Here is a 26,263-nt window from a genome sequence, read left to right as displayed (position 1 = left end):
ACACACAATTAAAACAAGTGAAGGAAAGCTACTATAAAATAACAGCTTAGATACTTTTTAAGGATCACTTATAGTAAATCTAGAAATGGAAAAAAAAAAATCACAGAGACAGAATCTGTTTAGCGCTAAGTGCAAATGCTGCTGAGATGTTAGCAGACTGAGACTCAGAATTGAAGCACCACAGTTGTTCTCCAGTGGCCTAGGGATGCTCTCTTCTCCCGTGCTCCCATCTTCAGCCTTCCTGCCCTGACCTCTCTTCAGAAGTGCCTGGTGAAGGCAGCAATGGCGACCACCTGCAGGATGGCCTCCAGGCTGTGGAGCACCAGGAGTGTGGCGCTGAGGGCCCAGTCCACCCACAACACCAGCGTCTGCCAAAGCAGGAAGTGGGCAGAGAGGAGGACGGTGCCAGCCGTGATGGCCAGGCTGGCAACCAGCAGCCTCTCAGCCTCTGTTAGGTTGCCCCTGGTGCCCAGGTATAACTATACTGCTTCCAGAGTCCCCATCAGAAACAACGGAGTGAGATCGAGGACCAGGTAGCAGTGAGGATAGCTGAACACCTGACCTTGCGTGCAGCTGCCATCTTGCTCGCCCCCTCATTCATTTACTGAGTAAATATTCAGTCTTGCCAATATGCCAAGCATTGTTCTAAGTACTGAGAAGCCATCAAGTGAACCAAAGCCCCTTCTACTGAAGGGAAGATCATGGTGAACAAACAAGCATCATACAACACCAGGTGGTGATAAGCGTTATGAAGGTAAATAAAACAATGGTAAGGAGAGTTCCAGAGCGACAGGACTGCCAGTTTAGATTAAGTGTCCAAGAAGGACTCTGAGAATCGTCATTAGAGCAGACCATCAAGTGACATGTAAGAACGTCACCCAAGTGGGAGTTGAGCAATGAGAACACATGGACACAGGGAGGGGAACATCACACACCAGGGCCTGTCAGTGGGGTGGGGAGAAAGGGGAGGGAGAGCATTAGGGCAAATACCTAATGCATGTGGGGCTTAAAACCTAGACAACTGATTGATAGGTGCAGCAAACCACCATGGCACATATATATCTAAATAACAAACCTGCACGTTCAGCTCATGTATCCCAGAACTTAAAGTAAAATACAAAATAAAACATTAAAAAAAAAAAGAACATCACACATGGGAAGGCCTGGAAACCTTCTTGTAGTTACCCTGTGGGAAGAATAGCCACACACCAGAGCAGGTAGGCACGGAGCAAGGGGAAGAGTGATGATAATGACTTTGGAGGAAATAACCAAGGACCAGATCACATAGGACCTAATTAGCCATAGTAAAGATTTTGGATTTGTTGCTCCTGGGTGAGATGGGAGTCACTGGAGGAGTTGAGCAGGGAAGTAACATGATCTGATTGATTATTTAATGGGATTCGTCTGTAGGAAAATTAGACCATAGACAGTGGAAGACAGAAACACAGAAACAAGACAATAGGCCCTTGCAGTAATCCAGAAAAGCGATGGCCAAGGGTGGCTGGGACCAGAATGGCAGTGGTGGGGTTTCTAGGTTTATTTGGAAAGTGAATCCTATAGGATTTGCTTAAGTTATGAGACAAAGAAGAGTTGAGGATAACTCCATCTGCTATTTTTCTAGCTTGGTCTCTCTAGAATCTCATTACAAAAATTATTTTACCCCCTGAGAAGGTCTCACCCATTAACCCTGCCCTCTTCATGTCCACACTCATCCTTCCCCGGCTTATATTACATGGCCTGCCATTGCACTCACTTCTTTGCACACATTTTCAACTCTGCTGGCTCCTTTCTCCTTCTGCCACTTTCCTGGCCAAGAACCCAACTCCAGTTTGATCCAACTCTTCCCTGCTTGCACTAAAGCCTGATTGGTTGGTTAAATGAGGCTAGAGAAGGACGCCAGGGTGTGTTTCACTGAATGTATGACCTCAAGCCTCAAGTGCTGCCTAGCAATCCTACTATATTAACTCATCGGTTCATTCTTCCACTCTCCCAAGTAATATTTCATACCTTCTCAAATCTCCAAACACAACTTCTGTGTCACTTGCAGATCCTGCCTGCTGTGGTTTGGAAATGGATCGAGTTTGTCCCCACCAAAACTCATGTTGAAATGTGATCCCACTGTGGTAGTGTTGGAAGTTGGGGCCTAGTAGAAAGTGTCTGGGCTGTGGAGGAAGATCCCTCATGAATAGCTTGGTGGTGTTCTCTGGCTTGGTAGTGAGTTTCTGCCCTCTCTCTTGATGGGATTGGTTCTCGTGGAAATAGATTAGTTCCAGTGAGAGTCAGTTGTTATAAAGCCGGGAACCCTCAGATCCTCCCCTCATTGCACATGTCTGCTTCCCTTTTGATCATCTCTACCATGTTGTGACACAGCGTGAGAGCCCTTGCTAGAAGCCAGGGCCATGCCCTTGAACTTCTCAACCTGTGAAATCCTAAGCTAAATAAACCTCTACTCTTTATAAACTACCCAGTCTCAGATATTCTTTTATAGCAACAGAAAACAGACTCAGACTCTGCCCTTTGTATTTGCTGCACTAGGAAAACAAAAGCACTCGGGTCATATCTTTTCACCACCAAACCCATCAAACTTCTTACATCTCCTCCTTTATGCTCTCACCCTTTCCCGCCATTGCAATGCCCTGCTGTGTCCCAAGTGGCTAGCTCAGGGCCTGGCACACAGTAGGCACTCAGTATTTTTCCAGTGGGATGAATAAGGACAACTTCTCAAGGACTCCATATTTGCAATTCATCCCTCTCTCTTAGCCCTAATCAATTTTCTGTCTTGATTGCATCATAACCATCATTATACAAACATATTTTTGTATATTTTCTTTCATCTTGAAGAAACCCTGCTTTGACCTTTCATCCCCCTCAAATTTCTACCACATTGTTCAGTTCAACTTTATAATTAAACATGTCCAAAGAACTATCTAGACTTGCCATCTCCACATCCGTTTTTCACAATCTCTTTTGAAGCCCCTCCAAACAAACTTTTATCCCCCGCGCATACTTAAACTACTCTTGTTAAGTCTACCAATCACCTCCACGTTGCCAAATCTAATATTTAATAGTTAATTCTCAGACCTCATCTTACTCAGCCTCTCAGCATTTGACATTGTTTATGATTCTTTTCCTCTAAGAATACTTGGCTCTCATGACATGACACACTCCTGGTTTTCCTCTTCCCTCACTGGCCATTGCCTCTCAATCATTTGTTGGATAGTCCTTTTCTTCCAAATACCTAAAAGTTGGTTTAACTCAGGGCTCAAACCTTGAACCCCTGCTACTCTGTAACAGGCTCACTCCTTGGGTGATTTCATCGAGTCCCATGGCTTTAAGTGCCATGCGCTGATGTTTTGTAAACGTATATCTTTAGCCCAGACTCATGCAGTTACCTGCTTACTTTCCATCTCCACTGAAATGTCTTACAGGTATCTCAAACTTGTCCAAATCCAAATATGTGATTCTCACATTTCTTTTCAAAAAAAAAAAAAATGCTTCCTTCTTTCATAGTTTTTGCAAAACCACCTCAGTAAACCACAACTCCATTCTACCAATTAGTTAAGTCAAAAACCTAGGGCACGGTCTCTATTCTTTTCTTTTTCTCACACCTTCAGCAACTTCTGTAGGACTACCAATTTTTGAAACACCTTTAAAACCTCAATTCAGGCATCCTGCAATGGGTAGGTCAGGGGGTATGTCCATAGAGTAGGCAGCCGAGGCAGGTTAGAAGTGAGGCTGTGAAGGATTCAGGTAGGTGTTAGATGGGCCGTGCTGTGGATATTGAGTTCACCAGGAGTGATAACAGGAGTGCTGGTGGAGGGAGGCTGAGGTGGGCTCACAGAGGGGCAGTGCTAAGTGAAGGAATTCCTTTATTGCATAGCTAACAGGAAATCTCTGACACATTTTTAAACAGAGAATTTTATGATTAGGAGTAAAAATTGTATATAGTAATTCCTCAGTATCCATGGGCAACTGGTTCCAGGATGTCCCACAAATACCAAAATCTGTGGATGCTCAAGTCCACAGATGCTCAAGTCTATCAGATGATGTAGTATTTGCATATAAGCTACACATATCCTGTCATATACTAGATCACCTCTGGATTACTTATAATAACTAATATAATGTAAATGCTTTGTAAACAGTTGTTATACTGTATTGTTTAGGGAATAATGACACAAAAAATGTCTGTATATATTCAGTTACAGACACAGCCATTCTTTTATTTTTTGTTCAAATACTTTTAATCCGTGGTTGGTTGAATGCACAGATACAGAACCCACAGATACAGAGGGCTGACGTATATCATCTTTTGATAGATGGGAGATACATAGGTAATTTTGAAACTGATTTTCCAGTTTATACAGTGTATCAAAACTGACCCTAGAAAAGAGGAAATATTTTATCAGAGTGATTACCATGAAAAAAACCCAAATCTTATCAAACGTTTACATCAAATTGAAAAAAATACCCAAGCCCAGATGGTCTTGTGTATGTTGGGTAGGAGTGGTCTTCTACGAAAGATGTTAAAGAATAGGTAAGTCCAATGCTTAAAACTTTTTCAGAGCAAAGGGAAAAAGTGCAGTTCTTTTTTTTTTTTTTTTTGAGACGGAGTCTCGCTGTGTCTCCCAGGCTGGAGTGCAGTGGCGTGATCTCGGCTCACTGCAAGCTCCGCCTCCCGGGTTCACGCCATTCTCCCACCTCAGCCTCCCAAGTAGCTGAGACTACAGGCGCCCGCCACCACGCCCGGCTAGTTTTTTGTATTTTTAGTAGAGACGGGGTTTCACCATGTTAGCCAGGATAGTCTCGATCTCCTGACCTCGTGATCCACCCTCCTCGGCCTCCCAAAGTGCTGGGATTACAGGCTTGAGCCACCGCGCCCGGCCAAGTGCAGTTCTTTTTAATGAATTAGTTTAACACTGATGCCAAAACCTGGCAAAGATTGTACGAAGCAGAAAATTAACTAGCCAGTCTCACTCATGAATATTGGCTTTAGAGATCATAAATAAAACAGTAGGAAATGTAATCTAACAGCTCATTAAAAGAACTATTCCAAAATCAACCTGGGTTTATTCCAATAGTAATGCAAGGATGCTTGATACTAGGCAATCTAATTATATATTAATAATATTAATAGATCTGAAGAGAAAAATTTTATATAGTCAAAACTGTAGATATTGACCAGTTGTTTGGTACAATTTAATGGCCATTCTTGATTTTAAAAAATATAGCAGAACTTAACAAAGTTTATCTGCCTTGTCCTCCAAACCCCACAATTTTTAATGGGCTGTTCCCACTAGAATGCGATATAAGAGAAGGACATTCACTATCATTATTACCACTTAGCATAGTATGGAAAGAGGTAGCCAACAAAATCAGGAAAGCTGTAGAATAAAAAGGGCAAAAGTGAGAAAGATTGAGATTATGTTACCACTCTTTGTTCGTGGTTAAGTCTATATACTGGGTAAATCCAAGAAAGTAATATTTCAAAATTTCTATAAATAACAGAGTTCAGTGATATAGTAAGGTATAAAATTAATATATAGCAATCAATAACTTTCATATCTACAAAGTCAAATTAGAAGATACAACAGGAAAAATCTATTTAAAATAGCTATTGCAAAGTACAGATAAATTTAGTAAGAAAAGGACAAGATCTATATGAAAGAAACTTTAAAAAATACTATATGGCCAGGTACAGTGGCTCATGCCTGTAATCCCAGCACTCTGGGAGGCCAAGTTGGGTGGATCACCTGAGGTCAGGAGTTCAAGACCAGCCTGGCCAACATGGCGAAACCCCATCTCTACTAAAAATACAAAAATCAGCTGGACGTGGTGATGTGTGCCTGTAATCCCAGGTACTCGGCAGGCTGACGAAGGAGAACCCAGGAGGTGGAGGTTGCAGTGAGCCAAGAGTGTGCCCCACTGCTCTCCAGCCTGGGTGACAGAGCAAGACTCTTCTCAAAAACAAAAACAAACTACAGAACACAAATAAGATTTGAGTAACTAAAAAGACATATCATGTCCTCAGAGGCATTAATATCAAAAAGCTCTCCATTCTGCCCAAGTTAATTTATAAGATTAACACAATACCAATAAAAACATGAGTAGATTTTTTCTGGGTTTTTTTTTTTTTTTTTTTTTGGAGACAGAGTCTCACTCTGTTGCCCAGGCTGGAGTGCAGTGGTGTGAACTTGGCTCACTGCAACCTCTGCCTCCTAGGTTCAAGCGATTCTCCTACCTCAGCCTCCCGAGTAGCTGGTACTACAGGTGCCCACCACCATGCCCAGCTAATTTTTGCATTTTTAGTAGAGATGGGGTTTCACCATGTTGGTCAGGATGATCTCGATCTCCTGACCTCATGATCCGCCCTCCTCGGCCTCCCAAAGTGCTGGAATTACAGGCATGAGCCACCACACCCAACCTAATTTTTGTACTTTTAGTAGAGACAGGGTTTCACCATTTTGGCCAGGCTGGTCTTGAACCCCTGACCTCAAGTGATCCGCCTACCTTGGCCTCTCAAAGTGCTGGGATTATAAGCTGTTCTGTTTTGTCTTGATCTGAGGCTACTTTGAGGGGTTAAAGAAGAAGAGAGAGGACTAAGGAAGCTGAAGCTAAAGTCTGTAGCTAGGAAAGCTGTAAAACAAAGGAGCAGTAAGGAAGAACTGCCTTGACCAGGTGTGAGAACATAGAGTTAGGGATTCCTCCGTTGTGGCAGCCGAATGTACAAACCAGTATAACAGAATATTAAAAACAGTGTAGAAGTTAGAAATAGACCTAAATCTTCATGGGATTTAATAGATCATCAAGCTGTCATTTGAAATCAGGTGGGAATCCAGTAACTGTTGAAAGGGGCTCCAAGTCAGCAGTATGGTCTTCCATGTTAAGACTAAGACTCCTAACCATGGTTCATGTTCTTAACATCACCCGAACAGTTGGGATCTTTTTTTATTTTTTATTTTTTGAGTTGAGGTGTCACTCTGTTGCTGAGTCTGGAGTACAGTGGCACAATCTTGACTCACCACAACCTCTGCCTCCTGGGTTCAAAAGATTCTTCTGCCTCAGCCTCCCGAGTAGCTGGGACCACAGGTGCGTGCCACCACGCCCAGCTAATTTTTGTATTTTTAGTAGAGATGGAGTTTCACTATGTTGACCAGGCTGGTCTTGAGCTCCTGACCTCGTGATCCGCCCACCTCAGCCTCCCAAAGGGAATCATTTTAAATATAGGGTGTGTAGAAGTCAATTTGGAGGGGAAATTCGATCTGGAAAACCTTTTCTTTTATATTTCCTAATAGGTTTTGAGGGGAGGGGTATGGTACAAAGAGCAGTGACTATATAGAAGAAGAGATGCATGAGTTAACAAATTATCAACATTAAAAGAAGTATTTCTTACAAAAATCATCTAATTTGCATTCAACAAATATTAAAAATCCATTATGTGCTTAAGATGAGTTGGTAATAAGGCAAAGGTTAAGGACATATAAATTAGAAAAGAGAACCTAGAGGACGTCTATTCTGGTTATTTACTCTGGCTAATTGTTCTAGAATAATTATCCTCATTATCCTAATGTGAAATACCAACTAGGACTCTATGTGTTATGGTATGAAGAAAGATGTTTTGCTAATGAGATCCACACGTATCTTTGATGTTCAAAGTGGGAATATAGTGTAGCAAGAAGAAAACTGTTTAAAGTATTTCCAATTGTATATGTTATGCATATCATCTAAACATAAACATGATGCATTGAAAAAAATGCCGTTGGCAAAGCAATTTAAAAATTCCAGAAAATAGGCCGGGCGCGGCGGCTCACGCCTGTAATCCGAGCTCTTTGGGAGGCCAAGGTGGGCGGATCAGGAGGTCAGGAGATCGAGACTATCCTGGCTAACACGGTGAAACCCTGTCTCTACTAAAAATACAAAAAGTTAGCCAGGTGTGGTGGTGGGCTCCTGTAATCCCAGCTACTGGGGAGGCTGAGGCAGGAGAATTGCTTGAACCTGGGAGGTGGAGCTTGCAGTAAGCTGAGATCGTGCCACCGCACTCCAGCCTGGGTGAAAGAGTGAGACTCTGTCTCAAAAAAAAAAAAAATAAATAAAGAGAGGGAGGGAGGGAGGGAGGGAGGAAATTCCAGAAAATAAGCCAGGCGTGGTGTTGCGTGCCTGTATCTCAGCAGTTTGGGAGGCTGAGGTGGGCGAATCACTTGAAGTCAGGAGTTCCAGACTTGCCTGGCCAACATGGTGAAACCCTGTCTCTACTGAAAATATAAAAATTAGCCAGGCATGGTGGCATGTACCTGTAGTCCCAGCTACTCAGGCTGAGGCAGGAGAATTGCTTGAATCCGGGAGGCGGAGGTTGCAGTGAGCTGAGATCGCACCACTGCACTCCAGCCTGGGCAGCTGAGTGAGTGAGACTCCGTCTCCAAAAAAAAAAAAAAAAAAAAAAAAAAAAGGGAAAGAAAGAAATTCGAGAAAATATCTTTTCATTCAACTCTGAAATGAAAGAGTATGCCATTGCTTTGTGTTCTATTTTTGACTTTTTTTCTCATTTCAGTTTTCAGCATATGCCAAGTACTGCCAAAGAGGTTCTTGCATTTGAAGGGAGGTCAGTTATCAGTGCCAAAATACTTACTGTGAGTCGAAAGGGAATTTCCCCCTGCCATTATTGGAAGTTGTATTTGATGGTATGTTCTCTGAATCTGGAAACATTCACAGAGTCCCCTTTGTCTTAGCAGAAAGGATATCAATCATGAGTTATGCAATCTCTTGTGTAAAATTCACCCCTAAAGAGATGTATTAGATCTAGATTTTTGGCAGTAAACAGTTGGCTTTAATAGTAATGATAGAACTCAAAATTTCCCTATTTCCTGTTATTCTTTGAACTGTCATGTCAGTTTCTGTTTTAGGCTTTGTTGATAACAAATGTTTAAATCAAAGGAAGACTTTGAAGAAAAGGCAGTAACCTTGCTGCCATACCTGTAAACACAGGAGGCTTATTTAACATGATGCTTGAGAGCATAGGTTTGGGGCAGCTTTTCCACCTGTCAGACCTCAGTGGCCTTGGATAAGTTGCTTTCGTCTGTGAGGTTCAGTTTCCTCAACTGTAAAGAGATATAAACCACATGTTCTGGTTTGCTTAGGACAGCCCTGGTTTACAGCTGTTTTCTGTGTAATTATTAATTGCACCCCCTTTCACTCTCAGAGGTGTTCTGGGTTTGATAAAATTACATAGTTACCCTACCTGCCTTGGAAAGGTTGAAGTAAATTAATGTTGTGAAACCCTTAGCACAGTGCCTGGCACATAGTAGATGCTCAAATGATGATAAGTGTTATTAAGCTGATTGGCATTTCAAACCACGCTTCAAAGAAAATAATTCAATAGACAATGTCTGTTTTTATAAAAATGTGGCCACTGTCCCAATCATCTTTTGTTCCACCCACATAGAATTTCCTGCCCAAGGCAATAAATTTGAGAGGTTTCAGCATCTACTGACAAATGTCTGATTGTCATGGCTTTACAGGTTATCTATGTGTGGAGCTACCATTGTTTATGCTATTGCTAGCTTGTTCATCACAGTACACGTTAGGATATAGAACTTTTTCACAAATTAGATCTTATTTTCCACAAGCAGCCCATGGAACAGATTATTTTAATACCTATTACTATTATTTTAATCTGGAAATGGAGACTCGGAAATATGAGATGGCTTTCTCAAGATCACATAGCTCGAAAGCACCAGGAGGCATGCGAAGGCGGGAGCTCCTTGCAGGAAGCATGCGAAGGTGGCTCTTTGCAGGGCGCATGTGAAGGCGGGGCTCCTTGGAGCTCATTTCTTTTCATTGTACCATGCTGGTTAAGCAAAAGGGCAAGATTACTCAATTACCCCAATTCCTCCTCATTATGCCCGATTTTGTCATCTCTTACTCCTTTTTGACTTGTCTGGTATGCGTCACTCAATTTTTTTTTCCCCAAAAAATGTTTTTAAGAGCTACTTGGTCTCAGTATATGGATCCTGTTCTTGGCCTAGAGTAGCTTACAGTCGAGAAGTGATTACTCCGTATGCAATCATGTGTTACTGGGTCTCTGCGAGTAACTTCAGGACACTGTAGAAACACAAATGAGTCGATGCTCACTGCTCTGCAGTTATGGCACCTTCTTCTTCTATGCCATTGCAGGCAAGAATGAGAGAATCGGGGTCGGTCATTCCCGGGCCTTTTTGCCTGCAAACCAGCAAGAGTGTCTCCAGTGACCCATTCCAGTTTCTCTTGCTGTTTCTACTCTATAATCAGGGTCTATTCATACCTGCCTTCTCTTCTAGATTAGTGGACAGCATCCCTATCTTGTCGATCTCTGTGTTTCCAGTATGATGCCAAACACCTGGTACATGGAAAGTCTCAGGCGCCAGGGACTGTGCTCAGTGCTGTATGTGAATATATTCAGTATTTATTGCAACCATGCAAGGTAGCTTTGATTATGCCCATATCATGGATGAGAAAACTGTATCTTGGAGAGATTAGATCACTTGCCTAAGATCACATAGCTTTTAAGTACTGAAACAAGATCTTTGTTTGTTAAAATACCTTTATTGAAGTATAACTTACATAAAATAATCTATACACATTTAAGCCTATGCATATTTAAAGTATACAACTTAATAAATTTTGACATGTGTACACACAGGAGACCATTACCATAATCAAGACAGTGAATACATCTATTACCCCTAAAAGCAAAACCAGGATTTAAACCTAGACTTATAACTCCAGAGCTCATGTTTTTCACCCAGTAATGAGTGTATGGGGAGTAGAGCCTTTCCCACAGCCCTTTCTTCCTAACCATTCTCTTATGGGGAATTTTGCATTGCTGAAATAATACAAAGAGTGTCTTTTACAACCCAATTGTCTATCAATTATGGAAGTGAATGAATTAGTACTGGAGTGGAATGTATACCCCAGTGAAATGAATGAATTATAGTTTCACACAACTACATGGATGTGTCTTAGAAAGATAATGGTAAGAAAAACACAAAGAGAATAATACTATTTTTGTAAAAGTCAAAGCAAATTTATGCACACATACACACACACATATGCACACATATAACAAGGAATAATTAGGAACACAAAATTCAGGCTAGTGATCACCACTGGGGAAGTAGGGAGATGGGATAGGGGCATGGAGGGAGATGCAGGTTATTAGTAATATTTTAGGTCATGGGTTGAGTAGTGAGTTCTTGAATATTCATTATGTTATGTGATTGTAATACATAACATAATGTATTATAATTTGTTATACTAAATAATTTGTTATAGTAAATATTTGTTATACTAAAATATGATTACAAACAATTTACTATATCAGTTTAAACATATATGTTCTAATTAAGTATTTTCTTTGAGGAAAGGATCGCTTAATATGGGATAGTTAAGATCCAAAATATTTTAATTTACTGTGTGATAAGAAAGTTTAGAGCTCTTAGGGCCTGGTGCAGTGGCTCGAGCCTGTAATTTTAGCACTTTGGAGGCTGAGGCAGGAGGATGGCTTGAGCCTAGGAGTTCAAGACCAGCCTGGGCAACATAGCGGGACCCTGTCTCTGCAGAAAGCTTTCAAAAGTTAGCCGGGCATGGTGGCTTGTGCCCCTCATCCTAGTTACTTGGGAGGCTGAGGTGGGAGGATGGCTTGAACCCAGGAGTTTGAGTCTGCAGTGAGTTGTGATTGTGCCACTGCACTCTAGCCTGGGTGACAGCATGAGACCCTGTCTCAAAAAAATAATAATGCAATAAAAATAAATGAAAAATAAATAAATTAGCCAGGCATGCTGGTGCACATCCATAGTCCCAGCTACTTGGGAAGCTGAGGCAGGAGGATTGCTTGAGCCTGGGAATCTGAGACTGCCGTGAGCTATAATCGCTCTGCTGCACTCTAGCCTGGGCAAGAGGGCAAGACCTCATCTCGAAAACAGCAATAACAAAAGAGTTTAGAGCTCTTGATAAAGCAATTAGATTTGAGGTAAAGGGACCAATATAAGGCATATGAAAGAATGAACAATTAGGCGGGGCACGGTGGCTCACACCTGTAATCCCAAAACTTTGGAGGCTGAGGCGGACAGATCACCTGAGGCCAAGAGTTCGAGACCAGCCTGGCCAATGTGGCAAAACCCCATCTCTACTACAAATACAAAAATTAGCCAGGCATGGTGGCACGTGCCTGTAATCCCAGCTACTTGGGAGGCTGAGGCAGGAGAATTGCTTGAACCTGGGATGCGGAGGTTGCAGTGAGCCAAGATTGCACCACTACACTGCACTCTAGCCTGGGTGACAGAGTGAAACTTCATCTCAAAAGAAAAAAAGAATGAACACTTAAAGTTACTTGATAATATGGATGTGGAAGTCACCTGTTGGCCATCATGAAGTTGCTGAATGAACCATGAACTGTGCTTCTACATGCATTCATTTCCACTACCCCCAACTTTTTCTGTTGTTGGTGGTACCAGGAGGGAAAAAAAAAAAAAAGGAATACACAGAGAACAGAAATAAGTGAGGGTCTTTTGTGTCTAAGTCTACTAAAGACAAAAGAAGCATATAGCCAAAAAAGGCTACAGACGTTTTGGCACCCTATGAAACTATGAAGGATCTTGAAAACCAAGAGTCAACACAAGAGGTTTAATTCTGGGAGGAAGAGCATCAAAGACTAAGTGTCATCCCAAAAGGACTGGAATGTATGTTGCTGTCTTCTTAAAGATACCAACTATATAGTTCTATATAGTTGATATGTTCTATATAGTGTCATCTGTTCTCTATTTTCATGTAATAACTCTAAATGAATACTAAGTTTAGCTCTGGCTATAATTCAATTTTCTAACTTTTACTAACAAATCAAAACAAAAAAGACTGAACTAATCTGTGTTTCTTAGTTAATCCCACTTTTGGATCAGTTTGCTGTTCTGAGAAAGAGAGCATATTTCATATGAGAATACATGGGAAGGCGGCCCTGCTTCAGGCCCCACACTGTCCGTCTGGTGGGAGCTTGTCTGGTTTCTGGGTAGAATCTAGAAGTCTCTAAAATGCAAGTCTTCCAGCATCCAGAAACTACAAAGTAACTGTCAGTGTTGCCTGTTTCTCTCCCTTTCTGAATGAAGCAATTTGACACAAGGAATCTGGCTTATGTTTCATTTGTGACTCTCCATTCCGTCCAGGACCAGGATATGGGATATTGGTGAGCATTATTGACCAACTGACAGATCCCAAAACTACATTTAAGTTCTGAGAGCAAGGCAATTTAAAACTCAGTTTTTTAAAAAGTCACCCTATATTGAGGGATTTCATTAACATGAAGCATTTGAATGCTACTTGGGTCATTCTGTTCTCTATATGGGGAGATTGAGTTGATCAAAACATACAGCTAGTAAATGACAGTGCCAGGATGTGCTGGTACACACAGTTTTGTTTTTTTTTTCTTTACTTGTATAGAGTTTCAAAAGGTTTTGTTCTTATTTACAGCTATAAAGGGAGATTTTGTTTTGAGACTGGAAGACCTAGTAATTTATTGTAAATATTGCCACATTGTTATTTTACACTGTTTCACAGGAGAGACTTTGGGGTCAGTTCTGGTTTCTAATCTCAACTGCCCACTTGTGAACTTTCCAAAAGTCAAGTTACTTTACTCCTTTGAGTCTCCACTTCCTTATTTTTAAGGCAAACACCGTGAAGATTAAATGAGATACGTTCTATAAAGCCCCCACCAAGGGCAAGGTATATAGCCATCAGTTACTAAATGGTGGGCCTTCTGAAGCTCAAATTCTGAAATAACCTTCTATGCAATTCTGATTCAAAGCTTCATGGAACTTATATTCTTGTCGGAGAGTCAAGATACATAAATAAAATATATGTGTACTAGTTGTGTGTACCAAAGAGAAAAAAGAGAGAAGGGAAAGGGGATACAAAATATTAGAAAGAGGTTGAAATTGAATAGGATGAACAGGTAAGACCTCAATAAAAGAGGACTCTTAAGGGGACCTAAAGAAAAAGAAAGGGCTACCTGTGTGGATGTCTACAGGAGGAGCATTTCAGGCCGTGGAACAGCAAGTGCAAAGGCCCTGAGGCAGGAGTGTGCATGGAAGGTACAAGGTACAGCATGGAGGATGGCGTGGCTGGAGTAGAATTAATATGGGAGAGAACAGTAGGAAATGCAGTCAGGGAGATAACAGTGGCCAGCTGGTAGATCATGTAGGGTCTTGGAGGTCATAGTAAGGACTTTGGAGGGTTTGAACAGAAGAGCAACATGATCTGACTTATATTTCTAAAACGATCCCTTTGCCTGCCGTATTGAGAGTAGACATAAGGGGAGGAGCAGGGGAGGATGGTCAACAAGGGCAGAAAAATGGAGATAGTTAAGAGGCCTGTGTAATAATCCGGTATTACTATGTCCATCTTGATAGGCTAATCATGTTGTGTTCTGCTATTGAAATGAGGGGGGTGTTTCTGTGCCCCTGCTGTGTTTATATACACTGGGAGGCATGAGAGTCATATCATCCTGGAAGTCATCCATCCTGGTGTTTTACTGTCCTTTAGTAGAGTGTGAGACCTAACAGTCACATTTGTGTATAACTCTATCTGTGCCCTGCTTGGCTGGGAAATTTTCTTGTAAGAGAAAGGAGCACTTTACAAAATGGACTCTATCCGTTGTCATGCTGGAGTGATCCCTGGTGATTGTCCCTACGGGGAAGTACTGTTTCATTATGAGAGTTATCGATTCTGACGCTATCAGTCAACTAGAAGAAAAGTAGGTTAGTGGGGCTGATGAGCACCATTGAGATGCTTACAAACGGTAGACAGTGCTTCATCCTGCTCCCACAGTAGACGTCATGTGGAAAAGGGAGCCCTTGCTACAGGGCATAGAGAGCTGTAGCCTGAAAGCTTTATTTTTCTTTCCTTTAAACCTTTCTGGTTAGGATTTGCTTCTTATTGCCTTCAAGCTTTATACTATAATTCAAGGTTGCCTGAAAAATTATATTTATGTGTATGTAACAGGAAATTGGAGTAATCCTCTAATTTACTAGCTTGAGATTCAAACTCAGACATGTAGCCTTTATACAAACTGCCATGAAATTCTTCAGTGATATTAATTTTAAGTGTGTGTGTGTGTGTGTGCATCTTAAGGGTAGAGAATATGTGTTACAAATCAAACTTAACAAGTGTCACAACTGCAAAAAGGCTGGAAATAATTGATTTACATCAGTATGGCTTAGCTGCTGCTGACTCAAAACCCCTTTGATTGTCTTTAAGGATCTGTGTGAGTTTTGACCCCTTTAACCAGAATCAGATCAAGTATCAATGGTTATAGTGCAATTTAGTATTATAAGACACCAACAACATGCTCAGTTTATAAATTGAGTATATTTGTCAATTTAATTACAAACATTATTTCACATTTTCCTTAGGTGGAAAAGAAACTGGATGATCATTTTATGTGTTTTATGTATTAAGAACATCAAGTAAATGTATTGAGATATCTAATTATATGATTTATCTTTTCTACATACCTTTATTATTATTAGTCTTCTTGGTAAAAGAAAAAAAAAGTGAGCACATGTCAGTTCATGACTTTGCTTTTCTAAAGTAATATTTATGTCAGCACCACCTTCATATCCATGATTTTTTTTTTTTTTTTTTTTTTTGAGACAGAGTCTCGCTCTGCCGCCCGGGCTGGAGTGCAGTGGCCGGATCTCAGCTCACTGCAAGCTCCGCCTCCCGGGTTCCCGCCATTCTCCTGCCTCAGCCTCCCGAGTAGCTGGGACTACAGGCGCCGCCACCTCGCCCGGCTAGTTTTTTGTGTTTTTTAATAGAGACGGGGTTTCACCATGTTAGCCAGGATGGTCTCGATCTCCTGACCTCGTGATCCGCCTGTCTCGGCCTCCCAAAGTGCTGGGATTACAGGCTTGAGCCACCGCGCCCGGCCTAATTTTGTATTTTTAGTAGAGACAGCTTTTCTCCATGTTGGTCAGGCTGGTCTCGAACTCCCGACCTCAGGTGATCCGCCCACCTCGGCCTCCCAGGGTGCTGGGATTACAGGCGTGAGCCACCGTGCCTGGCCTGAAATTTCTAACCAATGCATTTCTTTATATTTCTCATCTGTGTCCTCTTAGAGACTTGCATTAAATCCAGAAAGATTAAAACATGCCTTGTAAAGTTAGATGAAACATAATGTTAAATGAAATAAATAGGTCACAAAAGAGAACAGACAGTGTGATTCCCTTTACAGGAAGTTCAAATATAGGCAAAACCAAGCTGTGGTATTAGAAGCTGGGATAACAGTTACCCTCGTTTGGGGATATGTGGTTTGGGTAGGAGGTGTATTGAACTGGGTGCTGGTTGTACAGGTATTCCCTTTGGGAAGGTTCACTGACTTTTTATTTTCCAGTAGAATTCTTTCTAAAAGCTTTACTTTCATAAGTGGTAATTCTGTTTAAATGCTTCAGACTTAAAGAGCAGTTCTTACACATTTATTTTTTATTATAAGCTGTTATTTCCCCCACAAAAGTCGATTACCCTTTTTTGTTGTGTTCCTAAGCACCCTGCACTCATTCGGCCTTCTCGGAGCATCTTAGTCACAGAACCAGCTGCCATGGAGCCAGGTTGAAGTCCATCATAAAATGCTTGCCAACACAACTTTCTTGATTACAGTTTTTAAGGTGTTATGGGAAAGAAAGGTATTGAAGAAGGGCTCTTCAGTGAGGATGTTAATCTGTATCAAAACAGACAATGCTAGAAATGTTTTCATAGAATTTTGATATGGTTCAGAGCAGAGCTTTAGTCAACTCCTTATAATTTAACAATTTCACACTGATTTTCTCCCATATAAATGGCTTCACAAGAGCACAAGTAGTTGAACAACAATAGCTCTATCATTTTTGAAATGTCCTTGAAGTCAGAGCCTGAAGGAAATAAGATTGAGGCTAGAAATTACTTTGAGCAAAACTAAATTTTAATAAAAATGGAAACTGATGGCCACAGCCATGTTGTTTTTCTCCAGGCTTCTAACGTTAAACTAAACCCATGAGCTTTCTTTCCTTCTTTCTTTTTAAAAATTTTTTTTGAGACAGAGTCTCACTCTGTTGCCCAGGCTGGAGTGCAGTGGCACGATCTTGGCTCACTGCAACCTCTGCCTCTTGGGTTCAAGTGATCCTCCTGCCTCAACCTCCCAAGTAGCTGGGATTACAGGTGCTCACCACCACCCCTGACTAATTTTTTTATTTTTAGTAGGGACGGGGTTTCACCATGTTGGCCAGCTGGTCTTGAACGCCTGACCTCAAGTGATCCACCCACCTCTGCCTCCCAAAGTGCTGGGATTACAGGCATGAGCCACCGTGCCAGCCATTCCATGAACTTTCTGACCACAGTAGATAGAGGGAAAGCAGAAAGATCTTCAAAGATTTTGTGGGTCAGCAGAACCTTTTGCAGTCCTCACAGTTTACAGACTAAGGCCGGTGTGAATCATGAGTATTACAGGTCAGACTCAAGAGGCTGAGCAAACCATTGCCTCTGTTCCTAAAAGCGACCAATTATTTTGGCTTCTTTTAAACCAATCTAATTTTTTTAAAAATAAGAAATATATTTTAAAATGTTTCTGCCAGCTCTTTATACACTGTGGCTGCTGCTTCTTTTTTCTCTACAGTGTTCTCTCTCTTCATCAGAAGAAGAAAGATTTATTTCCATCAGGAGACCTAAAACACCAACCTCAAGTGACTTCTCCGACCTTAATACTCAGACGAACTGGACCAAGTCGCTTCCACTGCCAACACCAGAAGAGAAGATGCGACAGCAAGCCCAAACAGTCCAGGCTGATGTGGTGCCTATTAACATAACTGGTACGCTTTGCTAGCCAGACAGGTTCAGAATGTACTTGAGAGAATGACTACAGCTTTTTGATATACGCTGTTAGCGTTTCATTGTTGTATCAAAGGTGAATAGCTGTGGTCCAACTTCATGCTCTTTGTTTAATGAAAGGAACATTGAAACTACATATATGTGTGCATATGAAATATCTACTGCTTGTTGGGTCAGAAGACTATGTCGCCAAACACTGGTGTCAAAGAACTCAGTGGTCCAACCATTCCTCTTAAGAGTGTCTCTTTTAATTAAATTGCTTTTTAGTAAGCCTTTGGTTATATAGAAACATCTTGTAAATGTAGTCCTAGGTATGAAGAAAAAGTATATATTTCCCTTCTAAAGGGTTAAGTAATATTTACAGAAGTAAAGAAATAATTATTTTGTGATGTTTCTAATGATAGATTTTCTAGAAATTTCCTAAAGTAGAAAAAAGGAGATATTACTTATTCAAAATTTCTTCTGAATATAAATTTTTCAGAATATGTTATATTAAGCTAGACTACAAATATTAATTGCCAAACCTGAAATTCAAGTTCTTATGGAATATTATACTCAGCCTGTAATCATTTGTGACAATTAAGGTGACAACAAGGTACATAAAATTCAAAGATGATCTTTCATGAACTTAGGAGAGCTGCTAAAAAGATAGCAGAATTGGCTGGGCACGGTGGCTCACACCTGTAATCCCAGCACTTTGGGAGGCTGAGGTGGGTGGATCACCTGAGTTCAGGAGTTCGAGACCAGCCTGGCCAACATGGTGAAACCCTGTCTCTACTAAAAATACAAAATTAGCAGGGCACGGTGGCACATGCCTGTAATCCCAGCTACTCTGGAGTCTGAGGCAGGAGAATTGCTTGAACCCAGGAGGCAGAGGTTTCAGTGAGCCAAGAGATTGCACCATTGCACTCCAACCTGGGCAAAAAGGAACAAAACTTCACCTCAAAAAAAAAAAAGAATCAAAATTTTCCTGCTTTATCACCTCCATAGACCACAAGGAGCATGGGTTAATGGTTTGGGGAGGACACAAAGTGAAATAGACATGTGAAGAGTTAATAGCTTCAACTATTAATTGAATTGTATGTTCGATGGAAATAGATGACTAATAGTGGTCATTGATAATCAGTTCATACAAAGCAGGGCCCTTAAGGCCAGAAGCTGACAAAAATAACTAGGTGATCAAAAAGAATGAGTTTTCCTGAACATTTACTCTGGAAACCCATAGCATCCTTGCTGTGCTTCTGAGGCTACTGCTGTTAGAAAGCTTTAGAAAGCTTTTTGCCATGGCATTGGTGAGCTTGTAAGGGGCTAATAGCATCTTCATAGTCACTGCAGATTTTTTTTTAAACCTTCCCGGATATTTAGAAATTACATTTAGAACTCATATTTTAAATTCCATAGAAATTTAATAAATAAGTACATGAATTATTTTCTGTTCAGTATATATTTTTCCACATTTATTTTACTTAAATCTTAAAAGAATAGCAGGACATTTTAAGCCATTTTCTCAGCAAACAATGTTATTGATCTTTCTGAATATGCTTCTTATTTACCTAGATAATATTTTTTAAAGATTATTTTTAAAAGTATAACTATGTTTTAGAACAAAGTATAATGTTTACTGGTCAATGAAATACATGGCTGCTTTTTTCTATAAGAAAATGAATTACACTATTTGACTGATTAAATGCAGCAGAAATGTAATTACATTATATATAATTAAGTGCCTATGAAATAATATTATAAGATAAGAAGATTGTGCAATGAAATATGACAATCCTTAATGGAATTAAGGTGAAATGCATTATCTTGAGATTAAGAGATTTAAAATAGAGTTTCAAGAATGAAGAATTACTTCCAATGAATTACATTGTCACAACAGAAGACAGTGTCATGTCTCTGAGCTTTAATTCTGTCCTATCTGATGACTAAGTAGAGATGAATTAGAGTTTAAAGAGAGGCCTTTAAAATGCTACACAGGAAAGGTGAATGACAATAAACAAAGAGCAATATGAGTTATGTCAAAATGTAATTTACTTTTAATCAAATGATTAACATTTTGCAGAAATGCTAAAAGTAAATACAATACCTAATCACATATTGATCCATTTCTACATCTGTGTGTTCACATATATACACACATATTTCTTAAAGAATTATTTTTCTAATCTGTTATAAAGAAACAATACATTTAAAATTTTCACTTTTAGTGGTTGAATTGACATAGGTTATACAGCTTCCTGCTCTTTAAATTATATATTTCTAAAGTCCTAGAAGATATTTGAGATTTAAAAAAAAATTCCTCTAGGGAACTGTCATGTGCTCATTCGTTGGGGTGAGCATTGAGCCTCTAGTTTGATTTTCCTAGTAAGGCTCAGCAGGAAAAAAAAAGTGGCAATAAATACATCATTTCAAATCCAGAGTTCAGCCCACCATGCATAGAGGTAGAATGTTAGCACCATGAGCTGCTGGCTTGAAAACTGATTTAATCCCTTTAGTTATAGTCTTGTGGGCACTCAGCATGTTCTAAAACTTGAAGAGGAAAAAATATTTAAATTAATATGTACATATAAATATGTTCTATAATCTGCTATGTGGGATAACAATGCTTCCACCTGGAAGATAAGTGTATTGGATAAACATACTTAAAGAATTTTTACAAACTGGCTTTATACTGGTGTTTGAGCTATCCAAGTTTATTTCTTTTTTTTTTTGGTTTTAAATTTAACATAGTTTAATTGAGCAATGAACAATTTGTTAATCGGGCAGCCTCCAGAGCCAGAGTATGCCCAGAGACTTTCAAGTATATTTCTAAATAGTAACCATGACTGATGAATGCCATTTTTCAATTAAAGGCAGTGATTAAATTCAACAGATATTTCTTGAATAACTGCTTTGTGCCAGGCATTAGCTGAGTGCCATGGGGGATGCTAAAGTACATGCATCACAGTCTGTACCCTCAAAAAATGTATAATCCAGCAGAAGATACAGACTTTTTTTAGGTCATGATGCAAGATCAAGCATTTGGTGCCTTCAATGACGTGTGTCTTAGATGTTCATCTTCAAATGGTTTGTTTCTTAATTTTCTTGGAGCTTGGGTGATTTTATCTTTTGTCTAGGAAGCAAAACTGGAGACTAAATGCAACTTTCTTTTAATCTTTTTTTTTTTTTTTTTGGAGATGGAGGTCTCACTCTGTCGCCCATGCTGGCATGCAGTGGCGCAATCTCAGCTCACTGCAACCTCCGCCTCCCAGGCTCAAGCGATCCTCCCACCTCAGCCTCCTGAGTAGGTGGGACTACAGGCACATACCACCACACCCAGATACCTTTTTTGTATTTTTGGTAGAGACAGGGTTTCACCATGTTGCTTATTAGGCTGGTCTTGAACCCCTGAGTTCAAGTGATCCACCCTCCTCAGCCCTCCAACGTGCTGGGATTATAGGTATGGGCCACCACACTGGCTTAAGTGCAACTTTCTGTTAATGTTTTGTCTGTTCTTAATGTCTTGATACAAGGAAGTTTTTTCTGCTGCAGGGAATTAATGAAGCACTGCATTGTGACTTGCCTCTCGCATGCACCATTTATGCTATTGCACTTAGTGACCCAGTTTTTCGCAGCATTGGCACCTTCTGGTATTTAAGGGTTTCTCTCAGTCATTTCTGTTTTTCTCCATTAGTGACAAGGTTGTAAACATTTGTAAGTTTGCAAGCATTTACGTAAGTTTGTTCCTCAGCAGGGGAAATGTGTTTTGATCATTCAGATGTTTCATTCTCTCTTTTCATTAGATAAGGTTCCCAATTTTTTCTTACCAAAATAGAAGTTACATTGTCCACAACATACCTACATTGAATGTGTGTCAGTAATGCTAAGAGTGAACGTTTTTATACTTTTATGCATAAAATGATGGAAGTTTGTAATGTGTATGTGTATATATATGTATATTTAAAAATAACTTTTTGAGGAGAATAACCATTCAAAAAGGTCAGTGCTGTAAGACTTTAAACTGCCAGGTAATTTAAAATAGACCAATCAATAACAGATGCTGTTATATACTTTATTATTGTATGGTTTCTCATGATGTGTTAATCAAACACACCGATACTCTAGAAGGAAAAAAAGAAGTCCCATGATGTGGCATTCCAGGTTTGATTGCAAAATCACCTGAAATGTCTGAATTAAGATCAACTTTGAAAAGTAATTATGAAATAGAAGCAGTTCACCTTTAACAACAGCAGTGCTACTGGGTCTCATTGTGGTAAAAGTACTTTATCATGGTAAGGCGTTTCATTTTTCACTACAGTTGTATGTCACACCACAGCAATTACCACAGTCTATCCAAATTGTCAGCCTCCTTGATTGAAGAAAAAGCTTTTCATTCAAGAAATCTTTATTAAGTTACTTATTTCATCACATAAAGCAAGATATTAGTGTTGATCTCTGCAAGATGACCATATGAATGAAAAAATACTCATTCCGTCGCCACCTACACGCTAATGTAGAGTGGTTTTGGTGACCAGAGCATATATATGAAATACTTCCAAAATTTTGTTTTGTTAAATAACACAGAGTAACTCTTCCAGTGTGTTATTAAATTTGCATTTGCTACTCCAGCTCATTTGAAAATGAGATCAAGGTGCTTCCTTTGGAAGGTAGAACTTGGAAAACAGCCTTACTGTGATAATGTGCTTTCCTTCCTTTTTTGCCCTTCAGCATTCATCATCATATGACTGGCTAACATTATTAATACCTTCTTATCATTTTACAACAAGCTTCTGGAATAAAGTGCATGGTGTCAGCTTGCTTGAAAATAACATTGCTTTGCTTGTTCTACTACTCTACATTAGGGGAGAATTTCGATCGCCAGGCCAGCCTTCGGCGGTCTCTAATTTACACAGACTCTCTGGTAAGACGACCGAAGAAAGTCAAAAGGAGAAAGACTATTACAGGAGTCCCTGACAACATACAGAAGGAGCTAGGTATGGCTCATCAGAACTGTATTCTGTTGCCCCTCACTGCCACTCGGCCTTACTGCGCTAACCTCATTCGTGGCGCTTATAAAATCGATACATTCTGATAGCCGTTTGGTGCCCCAACGGGCCAGCTTGCTTCCTGAATGAGGCATTAGGTGCAGATCTTAACATCCCATGGAGAGAGAGAGTTGATTGAATTTTGGGGAGAAGGTACAAGGAGAGGGAAGAGCTTACATGAAAACGATTAACTGGGAAGATAGAAATTCATAGTTACCTCATCATCGCTATGTGACATGGAACATTGGTTATTCCCACAATTAAATTTACTTGTCATTTATATCTTGAGTTTTCATGAAACAGAAAAGTCATTCTAGGACATCAAATTATGAATATGGACTTCCACTATAACTATAATGACACTACTGGTGGCATTTTGTTATCAGAAACTACAGTCTGGGATTATTGGTAAATATAGGAAATAGTCATTTATGTTCGATAGTGCCTTTATTACTTTCAGTGAAACAATTTCATAGCTTCTTTATTCTTAATCCTTTATGTTCAACCTGTGATGAAAACAAAAAAAAAAAATGTTTTGGCTGGTGAAGAGGATTGTTTAATTACTTATCCATTTTGTTTCTGGTTATCTTTATAAATGCTTTGGATAATCCTTTCATTTTCTTTCTAGATTAACTTCCTCTCACTGTTTTCTAATAGGGCCCATAATACCAGAATGTCTGCAGATAGCATAGCTCCTGGGTTAGGACTAAGGACTCCAGTGCCAACCGGCTTGGTTGAACCCTAACTCTGCCACTTGCTCTGCGGGTGACCTCAGTTAACTTCATCTCTCTGAGTCTACTTCCTCATTTAACAAACGGGCTTGGTGATGTTAATAGAACCTACCTCTTAGGGTTGTTTGAGGACAATTTATGCATGTGAGGCCCTTGGTACTTGGTTAGTACCTGGTACTACCATAAACATAATAGCTACTGTGGTCATTATTATAGGAAACTTAATACTACCTGTCTTGAAATGTGTCCTTTCCTCTTTGGCCAACCTGTGGACTTATTTCCTAATAGTTACTTTCACCTGATGTTTTTATTTACTCTCAAAAGTTATACTCTAGAAACTCAGAGTCATTATTTCTAAAGTTAGCAGTTAGTCTTTTAGTCAAAATGAGTGTAACCAGTAATAGTGATATATCTGTGATAGCACCTTGAGGTTGCACGTCAGCTTCTGGGTGCTATGCTACAGACAGTGTGCTTCTCTGTTTGTTTTCCCAAACACCCCTGATTGAATGCCTTGTATTAGAGAGCACAGACTCACTTTTCTTTAGCTGGCATTTTCTCCTTTATGGCCATCCACTTTTATAGTACATATTCTCCGCCTTCTATGCTGTAGCAAAAGTCAGATGAGAATAGCAATGTTCTGCCTGTGCTGCAGGCAGCCACAGTGACCCAGATGGTATACAGGTGTTCGCCCTATTCTATCATGGATTGGTTTATTGCAAACAAAGGCAAGACTGCAGCTGCTCCTGGGGGATTGTGAAGTCTGTCTTTGGTTCGTGCCCTACATGCTGCTGCTATTATTGGCCTGGTTCCTCTGTGGCTACCTGTCTCTAGGCACCTTCCCTCAATCTACCTTAAGGACACCTGTGTGCTTTCTCTCTCTCCTCTCAGTTTATGCCTTATTCTTTCAGACTCTTTTTTCCATTCTTGAAGTGACAGCTAACTAATTTGGAAACCAATCTGTACTCGTATGTTCAGTAGATAGTTTATGGAGTAATTTCCTAAAGCACTCCAGCAACATTTATACTTTAACTGGTCTTTTTAGGAGATGTGCCTTCAAGGAGTGACTTTAAAGACAGGCATTTAGGCCCTTCGTAAGATCAGAAGGATAGTGTGGTCCAAATAAAGATGCGGATACATATAAGCATTCCATATGCATTGTCTGTGTGTGTATGTCATATGACGTCTAGAACGAGAGTTACGAATTTTTATCACTTTCATTCCTGAACCAACCAGTATGGAAGCCAATAGCTCAGTGGTTTCTTTGATCTTACTAGAATGATCTGGCAAGCTAGATAAATCATCTCTTTTGTAATTATAGTATTTTTTAAATCACTGATTAAAATCCCTGGAATCCACGTTCATTTCTTCTACATGTGACATGGAACTGCCACTAATGCTGGAGGGAAGAAAATAGCTTTCCCCACATTGTCTGGGTTGTGACTGTTGCCAGACACGAGACAGTCAATATCATTGCAGTCGATGACATGACCTGGATTAGAACTGGAGGTCAACTGAGACAACCGTATCGAAGAGCTAGTTTAAAAAAAAAAAAAAAAAGATAATTAGACAAGGACTCTAGTTTTATAGATAGGCTAGTTGGAGGATTACTGGATAGAATGAGGAGTTAACGTTTATATACAGTTTTATTTAGCAAAAATATTGGATTACATATTTATTTGTTCTGTCCTTTCAGGACTTCTGGTTGATCTTGCCTTTTTTCCCAGTATTTTATACTTATAAGGACTCTGATTTGGAAGTCTTAAACTACCAAGGTTTCTTTAAAAAAACTTAAAAAAAAAAAAAAACTTTAAAAACTACCAAGGTTTTTTTACCAAGATTATCAAATCATACGTAGGTAATGATGATCAAAAATAGATACTTCATATTTTCTTTAAAATTAGTCTTCTTCTAGATATACAGGGGAAGTGTAACAAACAAATTAGACAAAAAGAAAATGATGGCCCAAAGGAAAGGCATTCGCTAGGAAAGATGCACCCTGTCCAAAAGGCATTGCCCAAGTTGCCTGGGGGTTTGGATTTTTTTAAAAACCTAACCATAGAGAGGACTTCCAAGAATTAGAAAGATATATTATGCTAAATTATATGCAGTTTTTATTTCAAAATCCATAAATAATAGACTATTATTAATAGTAATAAAATGGAGACTAGCCAATATGTAACACTTTAAAATCAAGGTATGATATTTAATGCTTACTTCCAAAACTTACCTGATAAACTAAAATTTGTTGCCTTTCGTTTCAGTCAATTGGACATTTTGAATTTTTTCTTTTATCTTAAATCTGTACAAAAATGTATCTGAACATCATATTATGAGGTTTCATCTTTTAGAATCAGATAGGATTATTTTGTTGATATATATATTACACTTGGCTACTGAACCTATCCCCGTACATATTCTCTAAGCAGAAAAGGCCTCATCTAAAGGAATCCCTTTATGAATAATTTTTGGTAGTTTATACTAAGAAACTATCTACTTGACAAGACTTTTTTAAAACTCATAGCCTACACCTTAAATAAACTGACTTGTAAATCCTCAGCATCGTTAATTACATATTTTTTTAGAAATTCAAAATATTATTAATAAATAAAAGAAAAAGTATAAATA

General features: G+C 39.6%; 1 protein-coding gene and 1 pseudogene across 9 annotated transcripts in view; one reads left to right on the top strand and one right to left on the bottom strand.

The window, feature by feature from the left end:
- The window catches only part of LOC105465711 (NHS like 1), a 273,877-nt gene that overhangs the window by 231,137 nt on the left and 16,477 nt on the right, over positions 1-26,263 (top strand). For 7 of the 9 annotated variants that reach the window (XM_011714284.2, XM_011714290.3, XM_011714287.3 and 4 more), the window contains exons 4-5: positions 17,669-17,861; positions 22,725-22,856. In XM_011714284.2, the coding sequence (XP_011712586.1) occupies positions 17,669-17,861; positions 22,725-22,856 (325 nt within the window). The remainder of the gene's footprint in view (positions 1-17,668; positions 17,862-22,724; positions 22,857-26,263) is intronic. The other 2 variants (XM_011714282.3, XM_071096518.1) reach the window with 1 other exon arrangement.
- Positions 58-10,199, bottom strand: LOC139363094 (transmembrane protein 80-like; annotated as a pseudogene).

Source organism: Macaca nemestrina, chromosome 5, assembly GCF_043159975.1.
Source record: "Macaca nemestrina isolate mMacNem1 chromosome 5, mMacNem.hap1, whole genome shotgun sequence".
Lineage (NCBI taxonomy): Eukaryota > Metazoa > Chordata > Mammalia > Primates > Cercopithecidae > Macaca > Macaca nemestrina.
The sequence above is the reverse complement of the archived record's forward strand: the minus strand, read 5'-3'. Positions and strand labels throughout refer to the sequence as shown.